Raw genomic sequence first — 12,665 nt, forward strand, 5'->3', positions numbered from 1 at the left:
AGGGGATTCGATGAACTACTGGTGGCCGAGTCTGAGTGACTCCCTTTAAACAGGCGATAATGTTCCCATGGCTAGATGTAGGATAACGAGGGCCGAAGACTTATGCGCCTTTTTGGCTAGGGAGTCGGGGTTTTTGTCCAACTGGTCTCTAATGTCCCGCCCCGTCTTCAGGGACTAGACCCAGGGCCTGTAAATCCATGACGGGGGCATCCACCCAAGGGACCCTGAACAGATTCATAGCATGCTGTGCCAGATTGTACATTTTCTTTACGTTGGGGGAATCTGCCTTCCAGAGGAAGGGTTGTGCCACTCCTCCTGAACTGCCCTTTAGAAAAACTCAGGGAAGGGAACAAGGTTGTTGCGGGGCTGCCTTCTAGGGAAGCATTCCTGTACCCCGTTTCAACTTGGGTTTGGGGTTCTCAGAGCATTCCACCTCCTCATTCAAGTCCAATGCTAAAATGGCCTTGGCTAGCAAACCCTGATAGTCCTCCCCTGAAAACAGCCTGCTTTGCTGTTCCTCCTGTGGAGTTGACTCGTCATCTGAATTGAACTCCCGTTCCTCTTTCTCCTCCTCAGAGTCGAGAATGGAAACTATAGACGCAGCTTGAGAGGTCTGAGCCTCAGTTACATTTGCCTGTAAGGCAGCTTGGGAGACCTGTGTCTCGGCGGCATTTGCCTTTAAAGATGCCTTGGAGGGCCATTGATTAGAGCATGAGGCTCCCTGGTTCACAGGGAAGCCATTCCCCTCTCTAAGATTCTGTGATGAGGAGGATGAGGAGGGGACTCCCAGGGCCAAGGGAAAGGAGGCAACGGAGCCAAGGGCATTTGGAAAGCCTGAAAGGCTTGCCATTGCCTCTGAAGGGTAAGGTTCACCCAGCCATCTGCTTCCTCCCGGGTAACAAAATGATCTGCCGCCTCCCCTGAAAAGGGGGGGGGGAAGTAACCCGCTCCCGACTGTCCCGATTGTGCAGGGAAGGCCGCCGCCCAGGGATAAACCGGGAGGGAGGAGGGAGCTGCACTGGTTACTTGCGGTGAATAGACGGGTGTTCGTTTCCCGGCTTTCGATCCTGCTCGGCGCCTTACTGGTTACTTGCGGTGCCAGATTGTACATTTTCTTTACATTGGGGGGGATCTGCCTTCCAGAGGAAGGGTTGTGCCACTCCTCCTGAACTGCCCTTTAGAAAAACTCAGGGAATGGAACAAGGTTGTTGCAGGGCTGCCTTCTAGGGAAGCATTCCTGTACCCCCTGTTTCAACTTGGGTTTGGGGTTCTCAGAGCATTCCACCTCCTCATTCAAGTCCAATGCTAAAATGGCCTTGGCTAGCAAACCCTGATAGTCCTCCCCTGAAAACAGCCTGCTTTGCTGTTCCTCCTGTGGAGTTGACTCGTCATCTGAATTGAACTCCCGTTCCTCTTTCTCCTCCTCAGTCGAGAATGGAAACTATAGACGCAGCTTGAAAGGTCTGAGCCTCAGTTACATTTGCCTGTAAGGCAGCTTGGAAGACCTGTGTCTCGGCGGCATTTGCCTTTAAAGATGCCTTGGAGGGCCATTGATTAGAGCATGAGGCTCCCTGGTTCACAGGGAAGCCATTCCCCTCTCTAAGATTCTGTGATGAGGAGGATGAGGAGGGGACTCCCAGGGCCAAGGGAAAGGAGGCAACGGAGCCAAGCGCATTTGGAAAGCCTGAAAGGCTTGCCATTGCCTCTGAAGGGTAAGGTTCACCCAGCCATCCGTTTCCTCCCGGGTAACAAAATGATCTGCCGCCTCCCCTGAAAAGGGGGGGGGAAGTAACCCGCTCCCGACTGTCCCGATTGTGCAGGGAAGGCCGCCGCCCAGGGATAAACCAGGAGGGGGGAGGGAGCTGCACTGGTTACTTGCGGTGAATAGACGGGCGTTCGTTTCCCGGCTTTCGATCCTGCTCGGCGCCTTACTGGTTACTTGCGGTGCCAGATTGTACATTTTCTTTACATTGGGGGGAATCTGCCTTCCAGAGGAAGGGTTGTGCCACTCCTCCTGAACTGCCCTTTAGAAAAACTCAGGGAATGGAGCAAGGTTGTTGCAGGGCTGCCTTCTAGGGAAGCATTCCTGTACCCCCTGTTTCAACTTGGGTTTGGGGTTCTCAGAGCATTCCACCTCCTCATTCAAGTCCAATGCTAAAATGGCCTTGGCTAGCAAGCCCTGATAGTCCTCCCCTGAAAACAGCCTGCTTTGCTGTTCTTCCTGTGGAGTTGACTCGTCATCTGAATTGAACTCCTGTTCCTCTTTCTCCTCCTCAGAGTCGAGAGTGGAAACTATAGACGCAGCTTGAGAGGTCTGAGCCTCGGTTACATTTGCCTGTAAGGCAGCTTGGGAGACCTGTGTCTCGGCGGCATTTGCCTTTAAAGATGCCTTGGAGGGCCATTGATTAGAACATGAGGCTCCCTGGTTCACAGGGAAGCCATTCCCCTCTCTAAGATTCTGTGATGAGGAGGATGAGGAGGGGACTCCCAGGGCCAAGGGAAAGGAGGCAACGGAGCCAAGCGCATTTGGAAAGCCTAAAAGGCTTGCCATTGCCTCTGAAGGGTAAGGTTCACCCAGCCATCCGCTTCCTCCCGGGTAACAAAATGATCTGCCGCCTCCCCTGAAAGGGGGGGGAAGTAACCCGCTCCCGACTGTCCCAATTGTGCAGGGAAGGCTGCCACCCAGGGATAAACCGGGAGGGGGGAGGGAGCTGCACTGGTTACTTGCGGTGAATAGACGGGCGTTCGTTTCCCGGCTTTCGATCCTGCTCGGCGCCTTACTGGTTACTTGCGGTGAATAGACAGGCGTTCATTTCCCGGCTTTCGATCCCGCTCTGCGCCTTCTCTTTCGGGAGCCCTGGAGCAGAGGCGGCTTTGATCGATGGCGCGGCTTTTCGAACCTTTTTCGTCCTCGGCTCTGCCGCTGCCGCTTCTTTGCTCCACTTCTCGGCCTCTGGCTCTTGGCTCCCTAATGGACCGCCAGCGCGACCATTGGGAGAGGCGGAATCTGTTTGGGTGGATTGGACCAGCCCTACTTGATAATCCTGCTCCGGCAGCAGGTCGTCCTTTCTTTCCAAAATGGCGTCTGCCATGTTAGAAAAATTCCAAAGAGGGCTTTGAGGACGAGGTAATCGCACACACAAGAGGAGAAAACACAAAAGGTAGGTAAGGGTGGGTATAGGGTGGAAGGTAGACAAACTAGAGGATCAGACAGCACCAACGCAAAGCCTGCTCTAATTCACTAGCACAGAGCTGTGCCAGGAGCCTGCTCTCCCTTTCAGAGGCAGGACGGAACTGAGTCTCTGCAGGCTATTTTCCTGCCACACGGGGACAGGAAATTAAAATATTAGATCCTGCCTCCCGGATGAAGCAAGGAAAATAACCCACAGCTCAAGACGCCTGAGCCTCCGTGGAGAACTGCTTGTAGTCGGTATAAACAATAACAAGTTAGATGGACCTGTGGTTGCGCCCATGATTAGGTAGCTTCATATGTAAGCAAGTGCCAGAGGTTACGTACTCCCTTCCAAGCATGTCTGAGCCCAAGCCAAGTGACCTTCAGAGAATACTGCAAGATGTTCATTCAGGCAGAATTCATTCAGACAGCTAGGAAGGATTAGGGCTTTGATGGCGTAGCAGCTTCTAGGCCATGCTACACCATACACAAGATTATGTTTTGAGATGCCATGTCTAATTTTTCCCCTCTGCTCACGACTTCAATGGGGGGCTGCAGGTGTGTTAGTGGCTGTAATTGGGTGACAGCGCTAACAAAGTACATCAGACAAAAACAGCAGCCGATCATATGAGTGGTGCTTAATCAATCCAATCTGCATACATTTGCATGTGCTGCAGCAGGCACTCCCTTCTGTACAAAAGTCATGGAGAAACTCTCTAAGACACAGACTACTGTCCATTTAAGTATTTGTAATTTTAAAACATGACTTTTTTGAAAGAGATTGGCGGCAGGGGTTTGTTTCTAATTGACTGGATGCATCTAAACCCTAAATTCTACCCTTTTTAAAAGGTTTTTATATCGTGCTTTTCTCTACCGGAAGAAGTCTCAAAGCAGCTTACAATCACCTTCCCTTCCCCTCCCCACAACAGACACCTTGTGAGGTAGGTAGGGATGAGAGAATTCGGAGAGAACTGTGAATGGCCCAAGGTCACCAAGCAGGCTTCACGAGGAGGAGTGGGGATTTAAACCCAGTTCTCCACATTAGAGTCTGCTGCTCTTAACCACTACACCACACTGGCTCTCCATGCTGCTTTAGTGTAGTAATTTGGGCACCTAGCCAAGCTCTGAAGAACTGAGCAGGATAGAGGTTTCATAATGAACTTTTGGATTCTGACTAAGGATTTCCTGAGCTCCCCAAGAGCAGAAGAAACTCTTAGGTGTGTACCCATCAATGAATCCAAGGGACAGCCCTGCATTCTCTCCAAAATTATGCAGATTGTCTAGTCTATATAGGATTCAGCTTTTCCTGGCACAAACTTCCCATCTTTAGTGCAAAGCTGACAGAGATCACAGAGCTGGTTATTGAATCAAAACGAATAAAAGGTTGTTAATACAACACTCCCGCTTACCATTGCTTGGTGATATCAAACATCATCACTACGCCGTTGCAGTTCTTATACACATCCAGGAATTCTGCATCCAAAGCCATCTCTGACTCTGCCTGGGATCAGAAGCATAGAACAAAACACGTATAGTTTGGTTCATAATTGTCAGCTCCCCAGCTAATATGTTTCCCCAACAACTGAATAACAACAAAAATCCAGATCAAGCTATGAGTTTGCGTCACAGCCTAACAATCAGGGGCAAATCTGTCAAGTGGAACTAGCTGACAGGCTTTGCTCAATCTGCTAACCTTTTAGGCATAAAGACCCCTCCTTGCCTCCAGCTGCCCCCTCTCCACTCACTACCCACTTCTAAGTGGGAGACATCACACCCAAACAGGCCCTACAAGCAACTTTGGGTCACATACTTTCCCTTAAAATGCTTGGTTCTACCCACAAAAATCCCATGCCTGTCTCATTAAACCAAATTACACAATCAGCAGAATCAAGGCAGTGAAGATCTTGCTGCATGCAAGGGGAGGCGATCATTTGCATGTCTGTACACTGCAGCAAATAAACCTCCCAACACCTAGAAAACACCGTATGTAAGGGGTAAAGTTAGGCAGAACACAAATCCAGGATCTGCTGCTTTTCTATATGCGCAGGGAGGCTCCCCCACACTTCTCCCAGGGAGCTTTCCCTTTTAAGATTGATACTGGCTAACATACATAACACTGGGCCTTCGCATAGCAGTTTTCCATTCTGACCCTAAGCATATTTGCAACACTGTTGAGCCACTTTTTAACTTGCTAATACTTAAAGCAATTCACAGAACAAAAATTAAATGCTAAAAACTAATCAATTATGCAATCCGGCAACATTGGTTAAGCTCCACTGGTCAAGGACACCTTCTACCTGCCTCCAAAACGTGGAAAGCAGGGTGAGAGGGGGAGGCAGGGGAATGAGCTGTCACAGGGAAGCAATCACTAAAAGGCCCTGCGCGCCTGGAGGGTGAAGCCTTTCCACCTGCAGAGGAATTCTGAGTAAGGCCTCAGTGGCACAGGTTAAACAACAGGTTGACATGGAAATAACGTCCCTGGGGGAACTTGTATTTTAAAGGTCAAAACTAACATCTTGATTGTAGCCATACACAGCCCATGAAACTGTTGGAGCACCAGCATAAGGAACCATCTTATGTTCACTCCCAACACATGACTCAAAAGTTGAGCCACTGAGGGTTTTTTTTTCTCTGAATGAGATCAAAACAAAAACTCTAGCCATGATCCTAAGCATTCCCACTGTGTCTTGTTGAGGTAACATGACTCCTGTTCCGTTTTACAGACGAGGAACTGACGCTAAGGAGCTGGTCAACACAGTGGCAAGGGAGACAGGCACAGTGCTTTACAGAGTACACTGAGTGCAACTCAATCAGCAGGAGAGGGGGTTGCACACCTGAGTGCACCCTTGCCTGCTGAAAGACAGAACAAGGAGAGGAATTCAAGTCATCAGTCTCCCTCCTTGAAGTGCAAACAGAATGTTTACAAGATTACACTTAAATTTACCTGCATCATGAAGTGATAACAGAGCTAAGGAAAGTGGTATGCATCAAATGCTTTTTAATGGCTTCAAGACACAATGGCTTATTTTTATTTCTTAAATTTATAGACTGTGTTGCCCTCCTAGATAGCAAGATGCCAGAGCCCTGAGGCTAACATGATGAGTGGGTAGCATGAAGGTATTTTGACCAGCAGTATCTCAGATATACTGTGCAGTGTTTTATGCTGTTTTGCAACCAGAACAACCACCCATTCTTCCACTCAACTATACCAGACTTTCAAGTCTTGTAAGAAGAGTTCAGCCAACAGGTGGTGACAATGACCCCCTGCTTGACACGCAGGCCCACCTTTGCCCAAGCCCTCTCCACAAATCCCCTTAAGTTAGGTGCTTCCCAGAGTCAACATGAAGGTGCCCACTACATGCCAATCATCTCCTCTCAAGTTCAACAAACATGACAAGGAAGGCAGACTATTAAGAATGAATCTGAAGGGTTCCTCTCACCTCCTGAGGGTCATTCTCCAGTTTCAAGCTGTCCCCTCGCTTTTTGCATTTGCCTATTGAAAGCAACCAAAATGAGTCAAATTAAAAGGTCAGACAAAAAAAGCATCCAAGATATGCTAAAGTTTTTTAAAAAACTTTTTGCACCACACACCTTTTTCCCTGCAAGCTCATACAGGAAGTTCACGCACAGTGGCAGCAAATACTCAACAATGTAATGGGACAGCATTGCCTCTTATTACAGCCAACAGGGCCTTCTAGGCAAACCCCAGGCAGCTTCCTAGGAGAGCACTTTACAGAGTTGGTGGTGGCAGCAGCAACAGACAAAAGGAAGGGGCTGTGGCTCAGTGGTAGAGCATCTGCTTGGCATGCAGAAGGTCTCAGTTCAATCCCCGGCATCTCCAGTTAAAGGGCAGGTAGGTGATGTAAAAGACCCTTGCCTGAGACCCTGGAGAGCCACTGCCGGTCTGAGCAGACAATACTGACTTTGATGGACCAAAGGTCTGATTCAATATAAGGCAGCTTCATGTGTGTTCATGTGTGAACTTGATATATGGGACAGCAAAGGCTGTGCTGGCAGAAGTGCAGAAGCTATGAGATGATGCAACTCCAAACTGTTGCTACAAGACTGTTGCCCAAACTGTGCAACTGCTCCTTCTGATGGTTGACAGAGACTAGGGTGGCTAAAGGCAACCAGAGACAAGAAGCGGCTAGGAAGGATGGCTCCTGGGTGTGCATACTGGGGACAAGGCAGAATCCAACTATATTCAATGCAGCAGCAGATTCTAGGAACCTACTAACATTCACTAGTACAAAGAGTCACTAGCCACACAGAACAAACTGGAGAGCTAAGCCAGAGATAAATTGGGGGTGGGGGGGAGAGGAACGAGGGCCCAAAGATCAAGGAGGACAGAGCTGAGGGCAGGGGAGGGAAGGCACACTTCATGATCAGGCACAAAGGGTGCAGCACCATTTCATCAGTGCACTGAAATCCACTCTTGTTGGAAAGCTGCCCCTTAGGATTCCCCTCTCAAAGGAGAGGGAACATTATACACAATTGTTCCATCTTTTGTACCATTTTGTACAGCATCATCTCCCAGATGTTGTCAGCAGAGGCCATGCAAGCTGGCTGCACATTTAAGGAGCTCCAGATCAGAGGTGCCGTGCAGCTAGCACTGAGGTAGCCAACTGCAAAGTAGTGCAAATTCAACACTCTCTGGCCATGCAAAGTTAATTTCTGAAAGACTCTGATCCAATGTCTGACTGTGCAGAAAAGGTCTGGATGGCGACAACTTGCTGCTGAGATCTAGGCAAAACTCTTCAAGAAACTAACAGGCAAGTTCACAAAAAAGTACACCACTGCTACCGTATATAATTTTAAGGCACAGGTTAGGAAGTGTGCCATTTTAGAAGTTAAACTTACAAAGTCATCCTGACACATGCACAGCTTAGAATAAAAGGCTACTCAACAATGATCGATGGAGCAGTGTTCAGGCAGCTTCATAGGTAGCCACATGTGCAAGGTACTGAAATGCCTTCCACCTGACACGCTTCTGATCTGCCCTCTTCTGAGGTCATTTTAGGAGCTCAAAACTTCTAAACCCAAAGCCTCTGCATGCCAAATTCCAAGTTCAATCCACCAAGCTTACTGACATAGGCAACGTATACAAACACATTTAAGTAGAATGCTTTGCTCGAGACAAAGGGAGCGATCCTCCAAGAGCTGCCGCCATGCAACCTCCATTCATTTAACCAGAACTTGCATAAGAGACCTCAAAGCAAGTGGAGGTTGCACAGCTGCAGCAGGATGCACGGTAAAAAAAAAATGTGCGCTATAGCCAATGTCTCAGCATAACCTTAGATATTTAGGAGAAGCTCCAAATCAAATTCTGGGGGGTTACCAGTTCAGATTCATTCACTTTCAGGGCTAGGAGAGCAAATTTTCAGTTTGTAACACATGCAGTTTTTGCCATTTCAAACTCAGCCTTGCAAAGTACAGCACACCACAATCAACTCTGCAAAAAATGCACAAAAGAGAAAGAAAAGATGAAGCAGGGACCCCTGCCTGATCAGCATTCAGCTACAGAAGGGTCAAGAGGCTTTGCTAAGGAAGAGCTGATGTCTAATCTAAATTCACTCTCACCCGAAGCGTCACGCAGCTGGATTTTTTGGCCTGAACATATTTGTGGGGGGAGAAAAGACAACACATAAAAAACATGAATGCAACAATGAAAGACCGCAAGTCTCATATTTCAAGCTTCTCCCTTGTAAAGGTATCATATTAATAATCTCACATCAACCATACTAGATTCTTTTGATTAAGCTTAGGCAAGGTGTCCCAAAATTCTAAGGACAGAGCTATTCTTCTCCATCAGTTAAAGTCGGAGGGCTTTAAGAGGGGAGTGGACATGTTCATGGAAGAGGGGCATCCATGGCTACTAGTAAAAATGGATACTAGTCATGATGCATACCTATTCTCTCCAGGATCAGAGAAGCATGCCTATTATATTAGGTGCTTTGGAACACTGGTAGGATAATGCTGCTGCAGTTGTCTTGTTTGTGGGCTTCCTAGAGACACCTGGTTGGACTTGATGGACCTTGGTCTGATCCAGCATGGCCTTTCTTATGATCGTAAAGATCAGAAGTGCTCTTTACTCTTGCCCCCCAAAAGACAGACTATTTGAGTGTGCAAAGTAAAAATTAAATGACCTCTAAAGAGTCTGTCCACCCACCCCCCTAAGGCTTCTGCACAAGTTAATGATCCAAGTATGCGTCCTGATTGGAAGGATACAACAGGCAGCCTCCTCTCAGGGTAAGCAATTCTTCTGCAAATCTGTATTAAGTGTGGCTGAAGGGTCACATTTGATGCAGAAACACAACAGAATCCTGCAGACACTAACTGCCCGGGTGCCAGAACAGAGCAGTAGATCATTCAGATATGCAGCAGGCAGCCCTCCACTGTGAGGAGCTACTTTGGAGTCACAGAAGCCCTTGTTAATTTCTGCATTAAGCTATTTTTGATACACATTTAATCCACTGCAAAAAAAATCAAGGAGGTATCATTAGCAGCAGAACCCAGTTTCCAAATATTGCCAACATCTAATCTAAATACTGGGACAGAAACATTGAACTATCAGAAGGGGAGAAAAAGATCACCTCACCTTTGTCAACTACATCCCAGACTTCAACTTTCACAATATCATCAGTGGCTGCAAGTGGAAGATAAAATACACATAAGGTAAGAAAGAACACCTGTCACAAACTAGAGCTATGACATAATTTGATCACAACGCAACTCCTAGTTAAGCAAGGATATACTCTTTTCCCTTTTTTATTTAATCTTTCTTAACTATTTAGCTCCTTTCTTAGCATTAGAAGACTGTCATTCCCCTAAACTTGGCACCACCCATGTATCCATTTTACTTTACGCGGATGATGCAGTATTACTTTCTCACACAAGAGTGGGCGTTAGACACGATGAATAGATGCCTAAATTATTTCTCTACTAATAAGTTACAACTGAATTATGAGAAATCCAAAATACTAGTATTTGCCAAGTCCTGCAAAATCCAAAAATGGATATTTGCGGGAAAAGAAATAGAGCAGGTAAAGCAATTTAAATACCTAGGTCTCTATTTTGCCTATAATATGTCTTGGTCAAGTCATCGTAAATCAGCAGTTAATATTGCCACCACTAGTGCATTGGCTATCTCACGCTTTTTCTTCAGCAGGGACAATCAATTTGTTCCAACTGCATTGAAAGTTTTTATGGCTGAAGTAATCCCACAATTACTCTATGCCATTCCAATATGAATTAATGCCTTTGATACCCGTGTTGAAAGGGTACAATCCAAGTTTGTCTGGAAAATCATGGGTTTCCCATGTTGTGTCCTTATGCAGCCCTATGCTTAGAAACTGGCCTTACCATGGTAGAAACAAGAGCCTGGCTTATGTCAATCAAGTACTGGCTGCGGATACACTTCCAAGCCGATCCCAGGACTTTTTACACCATATGCTGTCCGAATTCAACATCTCTAACTGGTACATTAGTATAACGGGTAAAATAAATCTAATGGGTCTTTCCATTGATTCTCTGTTTACACTTCCCTTCCTAAGTGCATATCAAATGGTTAAACGTAGAATTCTGGACATTGAATTGCAAACCCTTGATAGCCTTGCCAAAAAAATTTGTTCCCCTTTGAGTTTTGAAATCCCCCTAACTACCGGTCAACTGCCTCCTTATTTGTCTGACCTACATGCTCCGCAAATGCGTAGAGCATTTGCACTGCTAGGTGCAATGCTCTCCCTTCAGCTGTTACTTTTGGACGATATAACCAAACCAGTCATTCGGCGAGGCTATGTCCCTGCAACTCAAATTCAATTGAGTCGGTTTCCCATATCCTTCTTTATTGTCCTCAGTTTGATGTTATTCGTCACAATCTACTCGATCATATTTTAACTAATATGTCAGGACACTCGGAGGCCCTGAAAGTTTATTATCTTCTCAATGACTTGTCAACCGACATAATTGAAAAAGTAGCTGTTTTTTTAAGTTCAGTAATCAAAAACAGATTGGATAAGGTTAATGATTGAAGGTGTCCAATACTCCTTGTTTTCCTATAGCTATTCATCATTTGTATGGATCACTTATTGTATTGTATGCCAATAAAGGTCTTGAATTGAATTGAACGCAACTCCTATGCTGGGGGAGGGGAGAAGAACATATGGAAAAGCTCTAAAAAACCTATCTCTGGCATACTTTTGCAATGGCATTTCTGCCTAGAGGTTTTTCAAGCCCCAGATCACAGCCAGGAGATGTACAATAACTCATAGAAGAATGTCTTTGGAACCTATTTTTCTACCTTCATATATGGCATCCCAACAGTGACTTCAGTTTCGAGAGAAAGGCCGTAAGTCAGTAGCAAAGCACCTACTTTGCATTCAGAATGGCCTAGGTTCCGTCTCTGGGAAAAATCAATGCCCAAGACCCCAGAGAAGCAGAATACAGTATTGAGCTAGATGGTCCAAAGGTCTGATTCAGTGTCAGACAGCTTCTGATAGAAACAAGCTGCATCTCAGCAGCAGAGCACATACAGAAGTCTCCAGGTTTCAGCCCCAGCACCTTCAGTTAAAAATTCTTGGGCAGAATGGCCATTTCCTCCTTAATATTCTGAACAGATACTGTTTGTCAGCAGCACACACACTGTGCCCAAAGAGCGCAGATAAGGCAATGTAATAGGTTCATGAACTTACTTTTGTAATTCCAATGGATGCTGGTGACTTGGATCTCCTGAGTAGGAATGTATTCTTCAACAAATTTCTTTCCTTGGAGTCTATGCCAAAGAGTGGTCTTCCCTGTGTTTCGGTCCCCCCGGATGACAATTTTCACTAGGTGAGGAAAACAAACCAAAAATATACATAAACATTATGCTGTTTAGAACATTTACATATTTTGCAAGCCACTGCTCAACAACAGTTCATCCTCCATTTAATACTAGGAACTTACAGAAATATGCAGGTTGATAAATAATGCTGCAGTAGCCACTAAATCTGCAAAAACTTGTTAAAAATACAGGAAAGTCCTTGTTTAAAATACAGCAAAACAGTCAACATTTTGTCGAAGGCTTTCACAGTCAGAGTTCATTGGTTCTTGTGGGTTATCCGGGCTGTGTAACCGTGGTCTTGGTATTTTCTTTCCTGACGTTTCGCCAGCAGCTGTGGCAGGCATCTTCAGAGGAGTAACACAGTGTCTCTCAATGTCAAGTGTGAGACACTGTGAGACACCATGTGAGACACTGAGAGACACTGTCCTTCAGTGTTACTCCTCTGAAGATGCCTGCCACAGCTGCTGGCGAAACGTCAGGAAAGAAAATACCAAGACCACAGTTACGCAGCCCGGATAACCCACAAGAACCAGTCAGCATTTTATTTACTGTTTTTTCTTTTAAAAGTGTTTTGTACTTGTGCTTTTGTTTGGGTTTTTTGCTGTGCTTTTGTTTGGGCTTTTTGCTTTGTTATGTTTTGAGTCAGAAGCAACTTGATGGCACTTGATACAT

General features: G+C 46.2%; 1 protein-coding gene across 2 annotated transcripts in view; it reads right to left on the bottom strand.

The window, feature by feature from the left end:
* RABL6 (RAB, member RAS oncogene family like 6) overlaps positions 1-12,665 on the bottom strand; it is a 45,885-nt gene that overhangs the window by 22,959 nt on the left and 10,261 nt on the right. Inside the window, exons 2-6 of one of the 2 annotated variants that reach the window (XM_056860652.1) lie at positions 11,863-11,997; positions 9,771-9,818; positions 8,753-8,782; positions 6,613-6,665; positions 4,582-4,673 (exon numbers count right to left, since the gene is read on the bottom strand). In XM_056860652.1, the coding sequence (XP_056716630.1) occupies positions 4,582-4,673; positions 6,613-6,665; positions 8,753-8,782; positions 9,771-9,818; positions 11,863-11,997 (358 nt within the window). The remainder of the gene's footprint in view (positions 1-4,581; positions 4,674-6,612; positions 6,666-8,752; positions 8,783-9,770; positions 9,819-11,862; positions 11,998-12,665) is intronic. The other variant, XM_056860654.1, reaches the window with a different exon arrangement.

This window comes from Euleptes europaea, chromosome 14 (assembly GCF_029931775.1).
Source record: "Euleptes europaea isolate rEulEur1 chromosome 14, rEulEur1.hap1, whole genome shotgun sequence".
Lineage (NCBI taxonomy): Eukaryota > Metazoa > Chordata > Lepidosauria > Squamata > Sphaerodactylidae > Euleptes > Euleptes europaea.